Source organism: Canis lupus, chromosome 19 (genome assembly GCF_048164855.1).
Source record: "Canis lupus baileyi chromosome 19, mCanLup2.hap1, whole genome shotgun sequence".
NCBI lineage: Eukaryota > Metazoa > Chordata > Mammalia > Carnivora > Canidae > Canis > Canis lupus.
In genome coordinates, this window is record NC_132856.1 from 9796873 (window position 1) to 9817107 (window position 20235).

The 20235-nt window shown below is 40.5% G+C and overlaps 1 protein-coding gene across 7 annotated transcripts in view; it reads right to left on the bottom strand.

Annotated features, from left to right (window-relative positions):
* Window positions 1-112: 112 nt before the first annotated feature.
* FANCD2 (FA complementation group D2) overlaps window positions 113-20235 on the bottom strand; it is a 57455-nt gene continuing 37332 nt past the window's right edge. For all 7 annotated transcript variants that reach the window (XM_072785167.1, XM_072785161.1, XM_072785166.1 and 4 more), the window contains exons 30-44: window positions 19035-19151; window positions 17553-17681; window positions 17081-17199; window positions 12887-12997; window positions 11640-11770; window positions 10675-10768; window positions 9663-9785; window positions 8774-8867; window positions 8276-8347; window positions 7258-7296; window positions 5982-6056; window positions 4949-5023; window positions 3835-3981; window positions 2581-2676; window positions 113-526 (exon numbers count right to left, since the gene is read on the bottom strand). In XM_072785167.1, coding sequence (XP_072641268.1) covers window positions 455-526; window positions 2581-2676; window positions 3835-3981; window positions 4949-5023; window positions 5982-6056; window positions 7258-7296; window positions 8276-8347; window positions 8774-8867; window positions 9663-9785; window positions 10675-10768; window positions 11640-11770; window positions 12887-12997; window positions 17081-17199; window positions 17553-17681; window positions 19035-19151 — 1494 coding nt within the window. In that variant the 3' untranslated portion in view covers window positions 113-454. The remainder of the gene's footprint in view (window positions 527-2580; window positions 2677-3834; window positions 3982-4948; window positions 5024-5981; window positions 6057-7257; window positions 7297-8275; window positions 8348-8773; window positions 8868-9662; window positions 9786-10674; window positions 10769-11639; window positions 11771-12886; window positions 12998-17080; window positions 17200-17552; window positions 17682-19034; window positions 19152-20235) is intronic.

Consider the following 20235-nt stretch of genomic DNA (forward strand, 5'->3'; position numbering starts at 1 on the left):
TGGTAGAACTGATGTGTTGGCACCAGTTTCCATTTTCTCTCTGCATAAACTCCAATTGAATTCCTTGTAATCCTTGATTTATGAAGGAAATTCAGAAAGAGGAATGAGGTGGTTAAGGCAGAACTTAAAACAATTTATTTGTAAAACTGTTACAATCCTAAATTTCTGAGTTTCAAAACTAGCTCCCAAAGCCCAGAATTGTGACTCTTCACAGCACAACAGTCCATGTTTGCCCAGACTGCTAGGTAATGCTACAGTGGAACCCTGAGCTAGGGTCTTGATGATATTAGATAACCTATGAAATATACAATTAAGTTGGTTCAGTAAAGCCCACCCTCCTAATGACAAAACAAGATGCTTCCAGTAAGGAAGGCAGATAGCAGATTTCAAATCCTGAACACAAAATGGGAAGAGGCTAGCAGAGATGGGGAGGGGACATCAGTCTCTCTGTGGTCTAATCGGAGTCTTCACTCTCATCACTATCTTGCTCCTTTTCTCCATCACTTACTTCATCATTTTCAGCATCCTAAGGGGCAAAAGGATAATTAGATATTTTAGGTCATCTGGGTGACCCCATCAAATTATAATACTGCTCCCACAGGATTTATAACTGTACTGTATCATTGTTAAAACCAATGATAGGCATTAAACCATTCATTTAAAAACGGAATTGGGCAGCCCTGGTGGCTCAGCGGTTTAGCGCCGCCTTCAGCCCAGGGTGTGATCCTGGAGACCTGGGATCGAGTCCCACGTCGGGCTCCCTGCATGGAGCCTGCTTCTCCCTCTGCCTCATTCTCTCTCTCTCTCTCTGTGTATCTCTAATAAATAAATAAAATCTTAAAAAAAAAAAAACGGAATTGAAACTCACCCATTTTTCTTGTATCATGACCATGAGGGAGGCCAGTGTCATACTGACCTACAACATTCTGCAACTGGACCAAATTCACATGATTTTTATAAATAACCCATGGGGATCCCTGGGTGGCGCAGCGGTTTGGCGCCTGCCTTTGGCCCAGGGAGTGATTCTGGAGACCCAGGATCGAATCCCACATCGGGCTCCCGGTGCATGGAGCCTGCTTCTCCCTCTGCCTATGTCTCTGCCTCTCTCTCTCTCTCTCTCTCTCTCTCTCTGTGACTATCATAAAAAAAAAAACAAAACAAACAAAACAACCCATGGTCTTTCATCTCTACTGCATGTGTTTGACACAGAATTAAGCAGGTATTCAATACAGAATGAAATATTTGCTAAATTAAGAATTCTGGTGTATCTCAATAGGAATTCAGCATACAATTCGTTGGTATGCAACTCTAATCTGGAAGGTTTCCTTAGCTGAAAGTACCAAACTAACAGGATATCGTCTGCTTCAAAAAATTTTTATGAGAACAAGGCAGAAGTATACTATTTAAATAATAAAAGTTTTTTTTTTTTAGAAATATGTTTCTTTTTAATTTTTTTTTATTTATGATAGTCACACACAGAGAGAGAGAGAGAGAGAGAGAGGCAGAGACACAGGCAGAGGGAGAAACAGGCTCCATGCACCGGGAGCCCGATGTGGGATTCGATCCCGGGTCTCCAGGATCGCGCCCTGGGCCAAAGGCAGGCGCCAAACCGCTGCGCCACCCAGGGATCCCATAAAAGTTTTTTCATGCTAAATTATCTCTCTGCATTAGCCTCGAATTGCATCATAGAGAGACTTCATAACAGGGGCTCTGAAATCTGAGCTTCTTGGTGTCCAAAACCCACCTGAATTGTAAGAACACTTTATAAACATACACATTTTTCTTCAGCTTTCTTTAAAGTCCTGAAAGTATATGTGGTAGCCCAGAAAAGAATAAGGACCCCTGCTCTTACTATAGTCCTTAGTAACTGAAGCTTTTGATTCTGTGCTTTAGCTTTCACCAACTGCATTCATATTTCTATTTTATATATTCAAGCAACATAATTAAATGTTTTAACTCATTCTTCTCGGCATTCAGAGAACACTTGACCTCTTCTCCCCTCTCAAATGGTTTCAGATATGAATTTTTAAAAAAATTTATTTATTTATTCAGGAGAGACACAGAGAAGAGAGGCAGAGAGATAGGCAGAGGGAGAAGCAGGCTCCCTGAAGGGAGCCCAATGTAAGACTCGATCCCAGGACCCCGAGATCATGCCCTGAGCCAAAGGCAGATGCTCAACAATTGAGCCACCCAGGTGCCCTTCAGATATGAATTTAATATGAATAATGAAAGGGAATTCTTAACTCTATAACATGCCACAACTTGAGATACTCTTCTGGCCCCCACAGAGTTCATATAAAAACATGTTTTTCTTGAGAGAATAGAGATGGGCATAGAGGTCTTTGATTATAAACATAAGCAATGGGAGGGGTCCCTGGATGGCTCAGGTGGAAGAGCATGCAAATTGATCTCTGGGTCGTGAGTTCGAGCCCCATGTTGGTTGTGGAGATTACTAAAATAAATAAACTTTAAAAAAAAAAAAAAGCATAAGTAGCAAAAGTTCTGTGCTTTCTACTGACTCAGAATAATTAACAAAATGCAACAGTCGACTACACACTCTGGGGCCTTATGCAGAAATACCTCTGTTGTTTTGCTCTTGGAGACCTGAGATGCGGTATCATCCTCACTCTCCTCGGCTGCACTTTCCTGGGAGTTCTGGGATATAATCTCTTCACCCTACATGTGAATGGGCCAAGACAAATGGTGGGTTATAATGACTTATTTAGGGTCTCAAGATGAGAAAGGCTTAGCTTATAGGCAATAGAAAAGATGACATTCTAGCCATTCAAGCATGGTCAAATATGGAGACCAACCTGTGATCTAGCATCTAGAGAAGTGGTCATCAACCCTAGGTTTCTAAGATATGTGTGGCTCTAATATGTAGTTTTACAAAAAGCCCATTGTTGTATTCTAATATCATACTACATTTTACAAGGCCAGGATATTGGTGACTCTTTCAGTAAATGTTGAATACGGTTTTGAAATTTCACAAATACCTTAAAGTGTATTACCACCAACACACCAACTACAAATGACCATGTAGAGACTGAAAGACAGTACATAAAGTGGTTTAAGAACATCAGCTTTGCATCATTTCTGTTTGGATTCAAACCCTGGCACTTATTGCTGAATGACTTTAGGTAAGTTAACCTCTCTAAGCTTTATTTTTCCATGGAAACAACAGTATTGTTTTATTATAGTATTTTGTTTAATAGTATTGTAGAAGTTTTAGTATCTCATAAAGCAAATGTGAAAAAAGAAACTCTCTGGAGTGCTATTCTTTTCATATACAAGATTATAAACTCCTCAGGTATTGTAAACAAGAAGGACTTGGACCCTATATGAAAATTTCTAGAACTCAAAGCAGTACTATAAGCAATACAAGATTTTGGCCAGATAGTTGAAAGACCTTAGAAATGTTTATTTGTTAAAATGAGGCAGAGAACAATTTCAGGAATAAGACAGAGTGCTTTAGAAAAAGACCCAAAATAATTTTTTAAAAAGTTTGTCCATATAAATAAATGTTATTATGAATCTACCCTCAGTACTTACAGAAGCCCACTCTGGCTAGGAGAGAGGTTTTATTGATCTGGCTCTTCTATCTCTGAGGCCTTGTTATTAGTGGCATATTTTGGTGCCTTTGCTGGCTAAGGGGTGGAACCCGTGACTTAAGGCCATAAGCAATGTGTCCTGATTTTAAGAGCTAAATAGCCACAGCCTGAAAAGAAAAGCAGTCTTATTGGGAGAAAAGGCTTAGTTGACCTCCTTGATATATCTTCTGATGCTTTCACAAAGAGTGGGAGTAGACTCTCTTGGGCAGGGCCCTAGGCTTACCTGCAAGTCCCGATTTTTGAGGTTGCCCAGCCAGAAAGCCTCCCTGCAATTATTGAAGATAAGCATGGCTTTCACTCTGCAAACTAAAAGCTCCAGGGTCTTTTTAAGCAAAGGCACATGTTTGGTGAGTTTCGTGTCCTGGTGAATCTAGATGGAAACAAATACACCCAACTCATCTGGATTTATTATCATGCTTTCATAGTCCTATACAGAAACTTTTGAATTCTCGATGTCTTGAACACTGAATAAGAGCATAAATCCTCCAAGTATAGGCCAGAGACATGTTCCATTAAACAGTAGCTTGGCAGAGTACTCTGAAGAGAATGGCAGCTCTTCTTCAAGCTAAAAGAGCCTAGAAGACATGCCACCAACACCTTAAGTTCTTCTTCATAATCTCTTATTGACCAATTATCAATAAATTGATCTAAAGTGTTCTTGAACATGTATTATGCTAATATTAAACAACAGAGTACCCCTCTTTAGCCAGGTGTCCTTAAAACTCCACTGTTCAGCAGCTTCTGAAGTTAGAACCAGCAGAGGAAGCAATAGGAACTGAAGAAGAATTTGGTTTGTCCATGACTACAGAGCTCTATGGCTCTGTGCTTCTTCAGACAAAAAGTGACAATGGTTCAACTATAGGAAAAATACCCTAATGGTAAAATGTTCTCACAAGAGACAGATGTGTTCCTTGACAAGTAAGTAGTACAGCTGAAAAGCTCTGAAGATGGCTGCTTTTAGAACCACCTCTTGTCTCTAGCAGAGAATTGTCACTTACATAATATTCCTCCCACCCAGAGTACTTTATAGCAGCAACACATCCACCAACATTCTATCTCTCTCACTAAAGAGAAGCTTCTAAAGGAAAGAGTGCTATGGAGTTTGAGTCAAACTTCAGATGCAGAAACTCTTATCTACATGACTGCCCAATTTCAACTAGCAACTAGGGATCTGACCGCTATGAATTAAACTGCCTTTGGACAGACACAGTTTCAAAAATAGACTCAAGAAGGCTAAAAAAGGAAGAAGGAACTGGAGCCTGTGGATCTCCCAATCACACTGCAGATTAAGCCAACAGACAGCCTGATACCATGATGTGACTTGCTTTCCTTCTTACCTTGGAATGCCCACACAGGTGATGAAGCAGCCTTGTATTCAATTGGAAGGTTTCCAGTAAGCTCAGAACATCTTCCTACAACCAACACAATAATAAATGCCATATTAAATGCTCCCCTTTCATTTTAGATGCAACCAAGGGCTGCAAAGAGGATAAACTACACAGGTTCCAGTTGTGTGTTGGTCATCTCAATTTGGCCCTTGAAGCCAGAGCTAACTAGCTGTCCTCCCCTTTCTCTTTCTAGGTTATGAGGAACCAACCAAATACTATGAGAGTGTCTTGCAAGCTTGCTAAATATGTGTAACAAATCATTATCTTTGTTACTATCCTTATTTCACTACTATAACCCTGGATCTCACTTGGCCAAATAAAACCTCTCAAGACTACCCATTACAGGGGTGCCTGTGTGGCTCAGTCTGACTTCGGCTCAGGTCATGATCTCAGAGTGCTGAGATCGAGCCCCGCACCAGGCTCCCCACTCAGCGGGAAGTCTGCTTGTCTCTCTCCCTCTCCCCCTGCCTTTTCCCCCTGCTCATACTTTCTGTCTCTCTCTCAAATGAATAAAATCTTAAAAAAAAAAAAATGAAAAAAAAAGGTCTGCATGTTAAAAAAAAAAAAAGACTATCCATTACAACAGCAAAGAGTTTATGACACAAATGAGATTATTATTATTCCTGAGGGTAGATCTAGATAAGTGCAAAGGAATAAGCAAATGACACACTGATACATGAGTCCTGGGAGTGCAGTAACACAATAAAATCAAGCTAAAAGGAGTAACCACCCTCAAATCTAGAGTAGAAGTAAAAAGGTGGATTTAATCAGAGTGGGTTTGAAGTTTAGCCTACTTTGGAATATTCAGTCCAATATGGAATCTCTGGTGATAAACTGAAGCAGACCAAAGGAGCCCAAGTAGAACTGTGGCCCAGAACCTGGGTAAAGGAACTATCCCCATTCCCAGTCCAGGAGCCACCATGCACGTATCTTCTGAGTAACTGTATGGAACACATCTTTCTTCTGTGCTCTCAGTTCTTACCCGGTGTTTTCTAAAACTGAAGTCTAGGAGCGGCATACACTGCTTCAGAAATGCTTCCACAAAGAGGCGCCCGTACTGAAGAAGAGAAGAGACACATGGTGATGACCTCTCTTGAGGTCTTCCACGTGAAGGGCCCCTGCCTGAGGTAGCATAGCATCACCTAGCCCAGGGGTTTTATTTTCTTATTTTTAAAAAATAAACTGGGAAGAGTCCAAAAGGTTAATTTGGAGCATGTAAGTTTAATGCAAAAACTAAATGGGCCTGCTAACTAAGCCTCAGAGTTAGGCAAACTTATCTATCCTAGACAGAGCCAATAGGCAGAGGCCTTGCCCAGTGTAAGACTGAAGGCATATAAAACAGAGGGGGATCTCAGCTGCCTAAGAACCACTTACTCTCAAAAGGAAAAAATTGTGTAGGGCTGAGGAAGCACATAACCATCTGCCAAATTTACCAATCAGATAAATCACTCACCCATCTCCCGCCCTGGGTCCAGGGCAGAGTAAAGAGGAAGAGAGGATCTAGGGAATAACAAGAATATTGTGCCATCCACTTCGAAGAAACCATAAGGAGCAGGGAAGACATATTTTCCTCATAACATTTCCTAGCTCCTAACCCATCATTAAATCTAGGGCTAATCTGGGCTCTCCCCTTGGGAGAGGAGTTCAGAGTGGCATAGTTGGTTAAGTGTCCAACTATTGATTTCAGCTCAGGTCATGAACTCAGGATCATGAGATCAAGCCCTGTGTTGGGCTCTATGCTGGCTGTGGAGCCTGCTTAAGATCTCTCTTCCTGTCCATCTGCCCTTATGCCCTGAGAGAGGCATGCGCTCTCTCTCAAATAAATTTTAAAAAATAAATAAATAAATAATAAATAAATAAATAAAATAAAATAAAATAAAATAAAATAAATAAAATAAAATAAAATAAAATAAAATAAAATAAAAAAAGAGGAATCACCCACCATTCCCTCCTCCCTGTTGCCTGGGAAGGAATGGCAAGGAGTGACTATTGCTCCTGAAGTCAGCAATCCTGAAGCCACTCCTCTAGTTCTAAGACTCAGACCAAAAGTTTTCAAACTTATAGGAAAATTAGCTTCTCCAGTAATCCAATTAGTGTGGGAAAAAGTATCCACTGTCTTTTCTAAACTACCACCTGTTAGGACAGATTCTGAAAACTCTGGCTTGTGGGCAAAGTATTAAACAACTCTTTTCAACTGAGGCCTCTAGAGAGATCCACAGGAAGAATAAATACTAACAAGGGCCAGGTCAATCACTTACCTTCAAACATACATGCAGAACAGGACGACTATCAAACACCTGGAGACACAAAAGACAAAAAACCACAGCTGAGGTCTGCTCCTCTGAGCACCCCAGCCTCTTCCCCATCAGGTCTGCTCCTCTGAGCACCCCCAGCCTCTTCCTCATTGTGTAAAGCACAGCTCTGGATGTTGTAGAGAATTCTAAAATGAAGACGGCATGTCAACAGTTACATTAATTATGAAACAGAATAGTCATCTCCATTACTGACAGGAACAGGGAAGCAAAGATTAAGAAATTGATTCTAGGGCAGCCTGGATGGCTCAGTGGTTTAGCGCCTCCTTCAGCCCAGGGTGTGACCCTGGAGACCCAGGATCAAGTCCCACGTCGGGCTCCCTGCCTGGAGCCTGCTTCTCCCTCTGCCTGTGTCTCTGCCTCTCTCTCTCTGTGTGTCTCTCATGAATGAATAAATAAATAAATATTTTAAAAATAAAAAAAGCGTTAAAAGAAAGAAATTGATTCTAACTCAGGATATTAAGAAGATGGCATTGTATAAGTCCAAATCTTGATGTGAAGCCTTAAGAAAGGTGGATGAGAGGTGGAAAGGAGAGAATGACATTCAGAGCTGGGAGAATAGGTTAGCAAAATCATGGAGTGGGTGAGAACACAGAGTGTGTCTGAGGGATAAAGAAGACATTCAGGGTTGGAAGAAGGTGACAGTGAGAGTGTCCTCAGGCCACAGAGGATCCAAGACAAGGTGAGAGCTATTAAATAGTACTGTAGCACAGACAGGGAAGGAGGAAGAAAGAGAAAGGAAAAGACATTGCCAATGGTGAAAAGAAGGGATTATTCAGGATGGGTAGGGAGGGACAAGGGAAGAATACAGGTGATAACAGATCCCCAAGGAAGGGTGGGGAAACAGTGAGAGTCCATTTTGGAAGCCAGGACCCTTCTTTTTTTTTTTTTTCTTCCAGGACCCTTCTTGATTTCAGTTTCGGTAGTTAACTAATGAGGTGGGTCAAGGAGCCTGCACACTCACCTTTATGAGGTTGATGAGGATACTGAAGTCTCGAACAGCCATGTTCCAGTAGAGGAGCTTTTCTTCATGAATCTGGAGGCAAAGAAATATACAGGCACTTTGGAACCAGCCAAGTACTTCTCTTACTGTATTTCCACTAATCCATGGGTTTTGGATTACACAGCTATTCAGAGATTAATTTAAGCCAATTATTCTCTCAAAGAGATGTTACTAGTGCACCCACAAGATGGTTCTGAGGCCTACCTATGGTGCTTTATAGAGAGTTTCTAAAGACTCTTTTTCAGTAACTTCCAGGTAGGAAAAAGCCTCTGCAATATACCTAATCCTCCCTCAAACTGGAAGGAAAGGAAATTAAGCCAGGAACTCTCTGAAGAAGAATCCTGGATCTCTCTAACTCAAGGGCAATAGCTTAGAAGAAACCCTGGACCTAAGAACTAGAAGATGCAGCAGCTTCTTAGTAACCAGGTCTACCTCTTGTGGTGGGAGTATCTGACCCACCTGTTGTGAGTCTGCTGCTGTGCCAGCCTGAAGACCCTTTACTGTCTTCTCTAGTTCAGCCATCATCACACGGAAGAAAATGACAAAGGATTGCCTAGAAGAGGGGAAAACATGCATGCTCACATAACAATAACTGGTTAGAAAGAACTTCCTAGGAAGAAGCCAAGGCACCAAAAGTCATTTCCTTCCCTACCTCTCTGAATTGCCTTTCACTAGGGTCCACTGTAAAAGGATGGGGGAATGGAAAGGATTCACAAAGGAGCCCCTGAAGATGGCCTGTCAAACAATGGAATTAACTTTATAAAGGGAGGCGGTGTGGTGGCATGGAAGGAGCGTGAGGTAGTGGTCAGAAGATCCAAGTTCAAGTTCCTAGTTCCATACTTATTCTCTGTGTAAGTTTGAATAGGTTCCCTCTCTAACGCTTATTTTCCTCATTAGTACATCAAGGATAATGATACTTACCTCACAGAATCACTGAAAGGACTGAATGACATAAACAATATGAAAGTGCTATAAACTTTGTATGAGGAAAAAAACCACTGAGATGTACATGATCACATACAACTATCACTTTACTCTAAAGGTGGTTAAAATATTAGATAGTCTCACTTTAAAGGATGAAAGTACTAACGTGAGATGTTCGGTGACTAAATATCCACTATCTTTGAAGACTCTACTGAAAATTCATTCCTTACAAAGATCCTTTTACATGGGTTGGCTGAGAGCCCCTTGGAAAGAATGCACAGTAGGCATTCTGTGTGTTGAATGAATGACTGTACCTAGCATCTGTATCCAAATTAAATGAAGGTAAGGTAGTTATCTGGAAACTACATACATAGGACAGTGTGATTCTAATCAGGGGAAAAACTGGAGGAGAGAACTCTCTTACCTTGTCAGGGTAGGGAACATCGAAGAAGATGCATCTTTAGGAGAATTAATCAGTTCTGGGACACCAACCCCAGCAATCTCCTCTATGGCCTTCAGAACACTGTCTGTATGCTCCAGGTAAACACTGCATTGAGAGCAATAGGAGTATAAACACATATTACAGAATTCCTAAATCAAAATTTCTTTTTTAAGATCTTACCAGGTACTTAGCTTGCTCTTTCTTTTCTTTTCTTTTCCTTTCTTTCTTTATGTAAAATGATTTTATTTACTTATTTAGAAAGAGCACATGCAGGGATACACATGCAAGCAGGGAGAGGGGCAGATGGAGAGGGAGAAGAGAATCTCATCTCTCCAAGAGGGAGAGAGAGACAGCACGCATGCACACATGAGTAGGGGTAGGGGCAAAGGGAGAGGGAGAAGCAGACTCCCAGCTGAGCAGGAAGCCCAACTTAGGGCTTGATCCCAGGACCCTGGGATCATGACCTGAGCCGAAGGCAGATGCTAAACCCAATGTGTCACCCAGGCGCCCCTACTGACATTTATTTTTAATAAAATGAAGATTCTAAATAATTATCAGGAGATAAAGGAAATGATGTTTCAACTGGAAATATAGTTAGACACTTCGGAAGTAATGGATGTCTTAAATATATAATAGGCAACAAATAATTACCTAATTCTGATTAACAAAGCAAAATACAACCAGAGACTCCTCCATTTCCTCCAGCTAGTCAGGAACTAGCTGACAGTATAAAACAGAACCAGAGGATCTTACAATCCGCATGTTCCAAATTCTGTTCATTTATTAACTTGTTTTATTTTTCTATTCAAGCATAATTAACATATATTAGTTTCGGGTGTATAATACAGTGATACAACTTTTGTTAATTTCAAACCTACTTCATTGTTTTCAAGTTCCCCCAACCATGGCAATTTTTCAGTCTTTGGCCAGGCAAGAGATCCCAACAGTGGCAAAATGGACTGTTTGGCTCATGGAAAGAAACTGAGCCTCTCACCTGAGCAAAGTATGGAGCTGTTCAGTAGGAATGCTACTCTTCTCTTTCTCCCCACTTGGCCACACCCGACAGAGGAACTGTTTGGCCAACGAAGCTGTTGAAGAAACAAAACAAATGCATCTCATAAATGGAAAACTGACTATACTCTTGTTTTTCAGGCTTTTGGGGGATGACTAATGATCAAAAGGATTATATTTTTTTAATATTTATTCTGAAGTTCCTTGGCTGACAATTTGAAAAAGGCTGCCATGGGTTCCTGCTCCACTGGGTCCTTCTACCAGAGATAAACCTATCTGTCTAAGACCCAATGCATCCCATCATTTCACCCTGTCCTGACATACACACAAACATGAACTGAACACACACTGCTGGGCAGTAGGAAAACCAATCTAGCTTCTCCTGGGCAGACAAATAAGCCATGGCCATCTTAGAGATTCACACCAAACGCCCCCTCCCCTTTTAATCAACAGGAAGTAATAAAAGGTTTGTTTTGCATTTTCTTCTTGATTTCTATGTGTGCTGCCAATTGGAATATATAATCAGTCAGTTGCATTCAAAGAGCTATGACAAAAGATAAAGATCAAGAATGGAGCCCAGACTTTCTTGACACTTAATCAAATCTTGATTTCTCCTTTCTCCCATTTTATTAATCTAGCAGTTTGTATCTCTTTTTGTCAAATGTCTCAGATTAAAAAAAAAAAAAAAAAAAAAAGACATGAATAAACAGAAGCCAAACAGAAAATTACCTAGCCAAATGAATTAACCAAACTCAAACTAAGCAGTATCAGCAGAGATCAGCTATAGTTCCCTCTGGGAAAATATCCTTCTTAATATGGCAAGAGGGCACATGCACAGTTATGTGGGGTTTTACATATAAATACAAAAGGTCTTATTAGGAAGCCCTAAATTTACAAGCTTGAGTTACTAATTCAATTCATGAAGAAAAAAAGATCTGGGCCCATCACCAATTTTTTCTTTTTTCTGAGTAGGAGCTGTAGATTTCTCCAAAATGACCATCAAAAGTCTGATGAGATAAAGAGCACACTGGAAATTGGGAATACTGTGAGAGAAATTCTGCAAGTAATTGAAGCTTTGGCTGTAAAGGAAAAAAAAAAAAAAGAAAAAGAAAAAGATAAGTATTAGAGACAGGTCTAAATTCACAAATTGTCCAAGTTCACTTGTGTATTTATTGATCTAATCAGAATCCTCCACATTTTCAGGTACTTTTGTGACCACCTTCTTTCAAGACCCTGAAAGAGAACTGTACCCTTGTATGAAGCAAGCCAGGGCAGAACAGAGCTCAAGGGCTGGAATGCTGGCCTTGAAGGGATCATGTACCCCAAGATATCCATATAGGTGTCCATGCCATGCTTACATGAGCAACCCTAGACAAATTATTTGCTCCTAAGGCCTAAGGCAACAAAATGAGAATAAAATTTAAATTCTAGGTTTATAGGACAAGTGAAAGCAAATTATAAGAGAAACAAGTGCATTTAATAAGTGTACCATATATGGTCAGCTTTCAATGCACTGAAATAATAGGAGATAGGGAGTCATAATCCAAAATTGTAGTTGAAATAAAACTAGGGTGTACTCTTCTTACTGATAATGGGAAGGAGGTCAAACAAATTTAAAAGCATTATATTTAAAATGAAGTAAATAAAGGCTTGCCCTATAAGTAGGGATGATAAGCATTGATTGCAGACCCAGAGACAGTGTAGAGGAAGTGAGAGAAAGTTGAAATCACTCTGATTGAAGCTGGGATAGAGGCTGGGAGCCATGCCTCTTAGATCTCCTCCTCACATCCCTCTTCTACTGCCTTGCCCTCAGCGTAGGCTAATCTTTTGAGACTGGGGGGAAATCAGTGGTAACTACTGCTACCTAATTATCTGACCCTACTGAGAGACAGAGTAGGTTCCTGGATAACCAAGAGTTGACTAGAGGTCACTAGTGTTTTCAATATCATTACCTGAAAAGGTCAACTACAGGATGCAGGATGCACAAAGATTTAGTAGGATTTGTTCAATGGTTTCTAATGTTTCAGGATTTATCTAAATACATAGATGAAAAAGCTCATATGACTGACGAAAAGTAGTTGAAAACATCAATTTCCCTCACAACTACAGAGAGACACCCAAGTGATTTCCAATACCTCTTGCTAATTTTATTTTATTTTTTGAGACAACACTCTGGGATATTTAGTCTGACCCACCTGAGCAATTCGTCCAAGGACTGGTCAGGCTCTCCTTGCTTCAGTCGGTTGGTAAGGACCTCGAGGGCTGAGTACAATAAATTATAATTTTCAAGCTGAAAAAATCCATTCCTAAGGGAAAGTCAGGGTAAGATGATTGAGCTTACTTATAGGAAAATTGCTTGGACAGCATTTGAAGATCCTGGCCTCCAGGCTATAACATCAGTAAGTCAATGGAGAAAAAAGGAGAACTAGAGCACTGTAAGTACCCAGGTACCCAATTTAGTTATAGCTCTGAGACTCACACTACAAGGTGAAGTGCACCTGAAACAGTGTTTCTTTAAGGACCTAACAGTCCTCATAAGTTTATTTTCAGGGGAAAAAAACTATCTTTTATTTGTTACATTTTAGAGAAGTCTCAGCCTTCCTCTCCAGAAAAAAAACAGAAATAATTTCGTTGATTGTTAAATCAGTATCAATTCCATAGAAAGTTCTCAGTAAAAAAAACTTACTTCTTCTATAAGTCTTGATAATTCTTTTTTTTTTTTTTTAAGATTTTTATTTATTTATTTGAGAGAGAGAGACAGTGCATGAGCAGGGGGAGAAGGAGAAGCAGACTCCCCACTGAGCAGGGAGCCTGATGTGGGGCTCAATCCCAGGACCCAGGTAGCAGGACCTGAGCTGAAGACAGACAGACACTTACCGACTGAACCACCCAGACACTCCGACCATTCTATCTTCAGATTATCGTTCCTACTGTCCCTTCCTTCCCAAGTTCAAGCCATCATTCTAAGCCAGGCCCTTATCATTATCATTATCATCATCATCATCACATATGTAGATCACTGAGACACCTTTTGATTGGTCTTTTTCATCCCTTTCCAATCTGTCCTACACACAGTTGTCAAAAAGAGTTTCCTAAAACACTGATTTCATTATACCTTGGCTCTAATTATAAAACTCCAGAATTGCTTTTCTGTACAACATTCAAACTTTTCTGACCTTCAAGGCCCAGCACAATCTAAGCCCCTAGATTATCTACTCCTTTTTTTTTTTTTTTTTTTAAAGATTTTATTTATTTCTTCATGATAGTCACAGAGAGAGAGAGAGAGAGAGAGAGAGAGGCAGAGACACAGGCAGAGGGAGAAGCAGGCTCCATGCACCGGGAGCCCGACGTGGGATCCGATCCCGGGTCTCCAGGATCGCGCCCTGGGCCAAAGGCAGGCGCCAAACCGCTGCGCCACCCAGGGATCCCTAGATTATCTACTCCTATAGAAATATCTCCATATCACCAGTGGTAGTTCTGCCTTTCCATAGATATATTCTGAGGGCCTATTATAGCTCAGGTTTTGGGGAGGAACAGCTTTATTAAGATAGAACTGACCTACAACTGCATACAAACTGCATGTATTTAAAATGTTTATGAGTTTGATCAGGTGACATAATATAAACCCACAAAATAATCACTGCAATGGAAATAATGAACATATCCACTATGCCCAGGAGTTTCCTTATATTCTTTTGAAATCCATCCTTCACTCCATCTTTCTGCCCAGTGATAGGCAGCCACTGATCTGTTTTCATCACTATGAAGTTAAATGTTTTTTTCTTAGAGTTCTGTGTAAGTGGAATCAAATGCTATGTACTCATACAATTTTGCTTTCTATTCAGTATAATTCTTCTCTTCATCTATATTGCTGTGTATAGTATTTCATCATAAGAAAATCTGTTTATACATTTACTAGTTGATAGACATTTGTTTCTAGTTTGGGATTATTACAAATAAAGCTGCTATAAACATTCATGCATAAGATTTTGTATAGACATATACTTTCATTTCTCCTGAGTAAATACCTAGCAGAATGGCTATGTTGTATGGTAAGTGTATGTTTAACTTCTTAAGGAAATGGTAAACCGCTTCAAAAGTGTGTGCACCGGGATGCCTAGGTGGCTCGGTGGTTGAGCGTCTGCCTTTGGCTCCAGGCGTGATCCTGGAATCTCGGAATCGAGTCCCACATGGGGCTTCCTGCATGGAGTCTGCTTCTCTCTCTGCCTGTTTCTGCCTCTCTCTGTGTGTCTCTCATGAATAAATAAATAAATGTTTAAAAACAAAAACAAAAAATAAAAGTGTGTGCACCATTTTACATGTCCACCAGCAGCATATGAGAGTTCCAAGTGTCCCATGTCCTCACCAATATGGTCAGGTAATTCTTCATGATTTAGCCATGCTGTAATTTTAACTTGGAATTCCTTAATAACTAATACTATTAAATATCTTTGCATGTATTTATTTGCCATCTGTGTATCTCCTTGATGAGGTGTCTGATCAAATCTCTTGCCAGGCACTGTTTTTAAGTACTGGGGATACAATAATGATTGGTTGTAGCTCCCATGAAGCTCATGGTCTAGCAAAGAAGACAGATGAACAAGTAATTACAATAAAATGTGGTAAGTCTTATTGTAAGAAGATATCAGAGTATTAGGAGAAAACAGGGAGTTAGAGGGGTAGGTAGGAGGCTTACCTGTCCTACAGGTCAGAGAAGATGCTCCTGAGGAGTTGAAGTTTAAATCCAGTTCTCAGAGATAAGTTAGAAAAAACTGGTGATCAAGAAGCAGATCCAGGTAGAAGAATGAAGATGTGTGAAAAGTCTTTCAGTGAAAGCAATATAGAGTACTGAAATTAATTCAACATAGCTGGAGGGCAGAATGTAAGACTATGAGTGGAAGAGCAGGTGTGAGATAACAAAAGGCCTTAGAAGCTAGGTAAAAAGTTTGAGCTCAAGAAAAATCTAAGGACAACTAGAACCAAAACTGGGATGGAATAAGACTGACTTTGCATTGGGAAGACCACTGACTGCTGTGTGAAGAAAGGACTGAGGGAGGGCAACTGGAAACTATAAAACTAATCTAGTCCAGGCAAGGAATGAGGGGAGTCTCAAAGCAGTGCAGCAGGAGAGGAACAGGCTATTTAGAAGTTATTTAAAAGATAAAATTAATAGGATTTGGTGATCCGATGTGGGAGAGAGAAAATGTAGTGGGTAGAGAAAGGGACAAAGAAGAACTGCTGGTTTCTGGCTCAGACACTGGTGGTACCATTTACATACCACTGGCAAAGCCGAAGGAGCAGCGGTGAGGATGATACATTCCATTTTGGATGTGATGTGTCTGAAGTGTCAAGGACACACCTAAGGAACTGCTGAGTAGGCAGCTGGATATAAATGCCAGTAGCTCCGAAGATAAATTTCAGCACAAATTTAAGCTTGGGTGAGATTGCCCAGAAAACCTGTATAACAGGAGGAGGAGCCAGGGCCCAGCCTTGAGGAACATAAGCATTTAAGGGACACCTCTCCCTCATTTCTACTTTCATTCATGCTGTGCCTTCCAGTCCCCCTTTTTTTCTTTTTTTCCAGCCCCTTTCTTTACCTCCCAAAAGGCCATCTATCCGTCAGGGCCCTATGAAGTCCCATTGCTTCCACAAAATATCTCTAAATATCCCAGCTCAAAATGTATTCAGCTCTTTAACATATAACCTGGAATTTATCCACAAATTGTTCAGTTAACATTCTTTTTTAAGATTTTTTTTTAAGATTTTATTTATTTATTCATGACACACACACACACACACACACACACACACACACACACACAGAAGCAGAGACACAGGCCGAGGGAGACAGGTCCATGCAGGGAGCCTGACGTGGGACTTGATCTTGGGTCTCTAGGATCAGGCCCTGGGCTGGAGGCAGCACTAAACCACTGAGCTACCTGGGCTGCCTAGATTTTATTTTGAAGTAATCTAGAGAATACACCCAATGTTGGGCTCCAACTCACAGCCCTGAGATCAAGAGTCTCATGCTCCACCACGAGCCAGTCAGGTGCCCCAGTAACAACTTAAGTAACAGTCCCTCCAATGTTATTATAGAAAGGCTGCCAGCAAAGCTGGCTAAGAATCAGATGACTAGATCTGTTACAGGTTAGCCAATATCTATTCACCTAATTTTCAAATAGTTAATCGTGGTCATATAAGACACAGAGGGTACAAGATAAAATGAAATGATGCAGATAAAAACACTCCAAAAACAACTCCCAAGTACCATATATACAGAAGACTTTTGAAGCCCTTTTCTTCTTTTCTCTACCTCAGTGCCCTGGTGACTGTCAAATAAAACAAGTGCATACTTGATTATTTCTACCTACTATCTGCCACTTACTCACCAAGCAAAAAGCCCATGAAAAATCTGTAGCAGCCTCTGATAGCATGACGACATCATGTGGTACTCCTCAACTTTTGTTCTTGGGCCATCAACTACACCTTGATTTTCAGCAGCTAAGCACTGAAAAGGAAAAATGTTTTTAAGAGAGTTGTTTTGGCAATTGCCCTCATTTTCCTTCAATATTTCTCAGTCAAAAATGAAATATCTTGTTCACTTAGTAATTTCTAAATTTTTTTTTTAAGATTTATTTATTCATTTGAGAAAGAGCGCACAAGTGCAAGCGAGCTAGGGGAGGAGCAGAGGGAGAGAATCTTCAAACAGATTTCCTGCCAAGCACAGAGCCCTACACAGGCCCGATCCCAGGATCCACGAGATCATGACCAGATCAGAAATCAAGAGTCAGACACTTAACTAAGCCACCCAGGTGCCCCAGAAATTTCTAAATTTCTATAATGATAAGATAGGCTGCTGACCTGAAAATAGTTGTGAATGTTCTCCAGATGGTTACACATTGGAGTCAGCAGCTGAACAATACTATGAGCAACTTCTTGGGCAGATCTCTGATGGAGATGTGAGAATCCAATATTCCGGTTTCCTTTACTCTGTAATAAATTCAGAGTTACTGCGGAAGAAACTGCTGGATAGCTTCTCTGAAACTAAGAGTTTGTTAAGGAGTTTAGTCAGAATGGTATCACAAGATAGGAGTGGACAGAAGAAGCTGGTTGCTTGCCTAAAACTCTATTCTGACAGAGGGATCTTGTTCCATCTTCAAATCACGAAGAGATTGGCTTTTATAGAGTACAATGTTTGAGTGACAAGTACAAACCTGTATTACTAATGAGATAAAGCTCATACAAAAATAGATATCATCTAGGCTGGTAAGAACATTGAGCAACTGATGAAGACAAACAAAAAATCAAATAACTGGATATACTGTTTAAATGTTTTCACCTAAAACCTTCATGTTTTGTTGCTAGTATCATCCAACTGCTTCACCAGATGCTATGTGTACATTTGTACATTATAGACACATGTGAAGTTCTGGCCTTCTCTAGATAGCCAACTACTACTACACTGAGGCTTGGGCATGGGCTAAGTTTGGGAGGCTTTTTTTTTTTTTTTTAAAGTTTTATTTATTTGAGAAAGAAGAAGAGAGAACAGGGAGAGGAACAGAGGGGGAAGGACAAGCAGACTACCCCTTGAGCAGGGAGCCCAATGTGGGGCTCGATCCCAGGACCCTGAGATCATGACCTGAGCCAAAGGCAGACACCCAACCCCCTGAGCCACCCAGGCACCCCTGGGAGGCTTTTAAAAGCAAAATCCAGGGGTCCCTGGGTGGTGCAGCGGTTTAGCGCCTGCCTTTGCCCAGGGCGCGATCCTGGAGACCCGGGATCGAATCCCATGTCGGGCTCCCGGTGCATGGAGCCTGCTTCTCCCTCTGCCTGTGTCTCTGCCTCTCTCTCTCTCTCTCTCTCTCTCTCTCTCTGTGTGACTATCGTAAATAAATAAAAATTAAAAAATAAATAAATAAAAGCAAAATCCAAGTAAAGAACAGGATTTAGGAATGCTCAGGGCATTTAGAAATATATATCCTGTTTGGGGTGGCTTTTTTTATTTCTGTGTTTCAGAGTTCCTCTCTCTCTCTCTTTTTAAGATTTTATTTATTTATTCATGAGAGATACAGAAAGAGAGGCAGAGACACAGAGGGAGAAGCAGGCTCCTCAGAGGGAGCCCAATGCAGAACTCAATCCCCAGACCTTGGATCAGGCCCTGAGCTGAAGGCAAACACTCAACCACTTAGCCACCCAGGTGCCCCAGAGTTCCTTTCTAAAGCACAGTGAGTAGGCTCTGGAAATGAGGCTGCCACCATGCTTACTCCAGTGACCCAACACAATGCCAGAGAAAGGGACAAGTTATTCATTAAGGCCAGGGTTTATGCTTCTGCCTATACCAACCTTGAGGAAGGGGATTCTCTTGGCAACAGAAGGTGTCAGCATATTCTCCAGTTTCTGGGAGAGATCTTCCAGCAAGAAAAGCAGCTCAGGGGGCTGGAGTTGCACAACTTCTGTAGCCTGTCACAAAGAGGAAAGAAAGGATAACTCCAAGCATGTCCTAGCCATCTTTTTGGAGGAACACATTTCATGTTTACTCTTCCCAATAGCTAAAGAATCTGACTGTTTCAAAAAAGGGGGGAAATTTCCCCGCTTCATATAAATGGCTGTTGTACTGTCAACAAATCAAAAAGTCAAGCATTCCCAAAGTAAAACGAATTTCAAATTATTAAAATAGGGATCCAAGGGAGTATAGTTTTAGAAGACATACTTTTTTCTCTAGAAGTAAATGTCTCTCTGTATCCTTCGAGCTGTGGACTCAAGGTGCATTTCCTAAGTACCCTGGGTTAAAAAACGACTAATTCAAAGGAAATTCATTTTTTCTCTGTTCATTAAATAATCCTTTCATATTTTCTTTCCCTTAATGTTTTGCTACTATTAACTCTGTGCTGGGTCCCTATAAAGGTATAACACTACTAGAAGCAGAATGAGCCAAATGCAATCTCATTTCAAACTGTTCATGCAAAAGAACATTTATGGAGAATCTCTAAGCTGATGTAGAACTGGGGTTGGATGGGGGTAGATACTGTCTATACTGTGAAGGAGCTTAAATTCTTATAAAAATCTATGGTAAATTCCATAATATTTGTCTTTTTAGTTTTTTAATTTTATTTTTCTTCCTACAAGATTTTTTAAAATTTAAATTCAATTAATTAACGTATATATATTATTAGTTTCAGAGGTAGAATTCAGTGATTCATCAGTCTTATATAAATAATATCCAGCACTCATTATGTCACTTGCTCTCCTTAACGTTCATCATCCAGTTACCCCATCTCCCTATGCTATTTTTTTTTAAAGTAAGCTCTAGGCCCAACATGGGGGCTTGAGCTTAGAACCAGAAGATCAAGAGTTGTCTGCTTTAACAAATGAGCCAGCCAGGTGCCCCTATATTTTTTTAACCTGGAGAAACTACTCTCGTGAAATCCCATATCAAAAGTTACCTTTTCTGAAAATGTGGTCTACTTCCAACTTCATTATAAATACCATTCTCTCCTCAGAGTTTCACTGGTACTTGGTTCAGACCTTTAATACAGCACATATT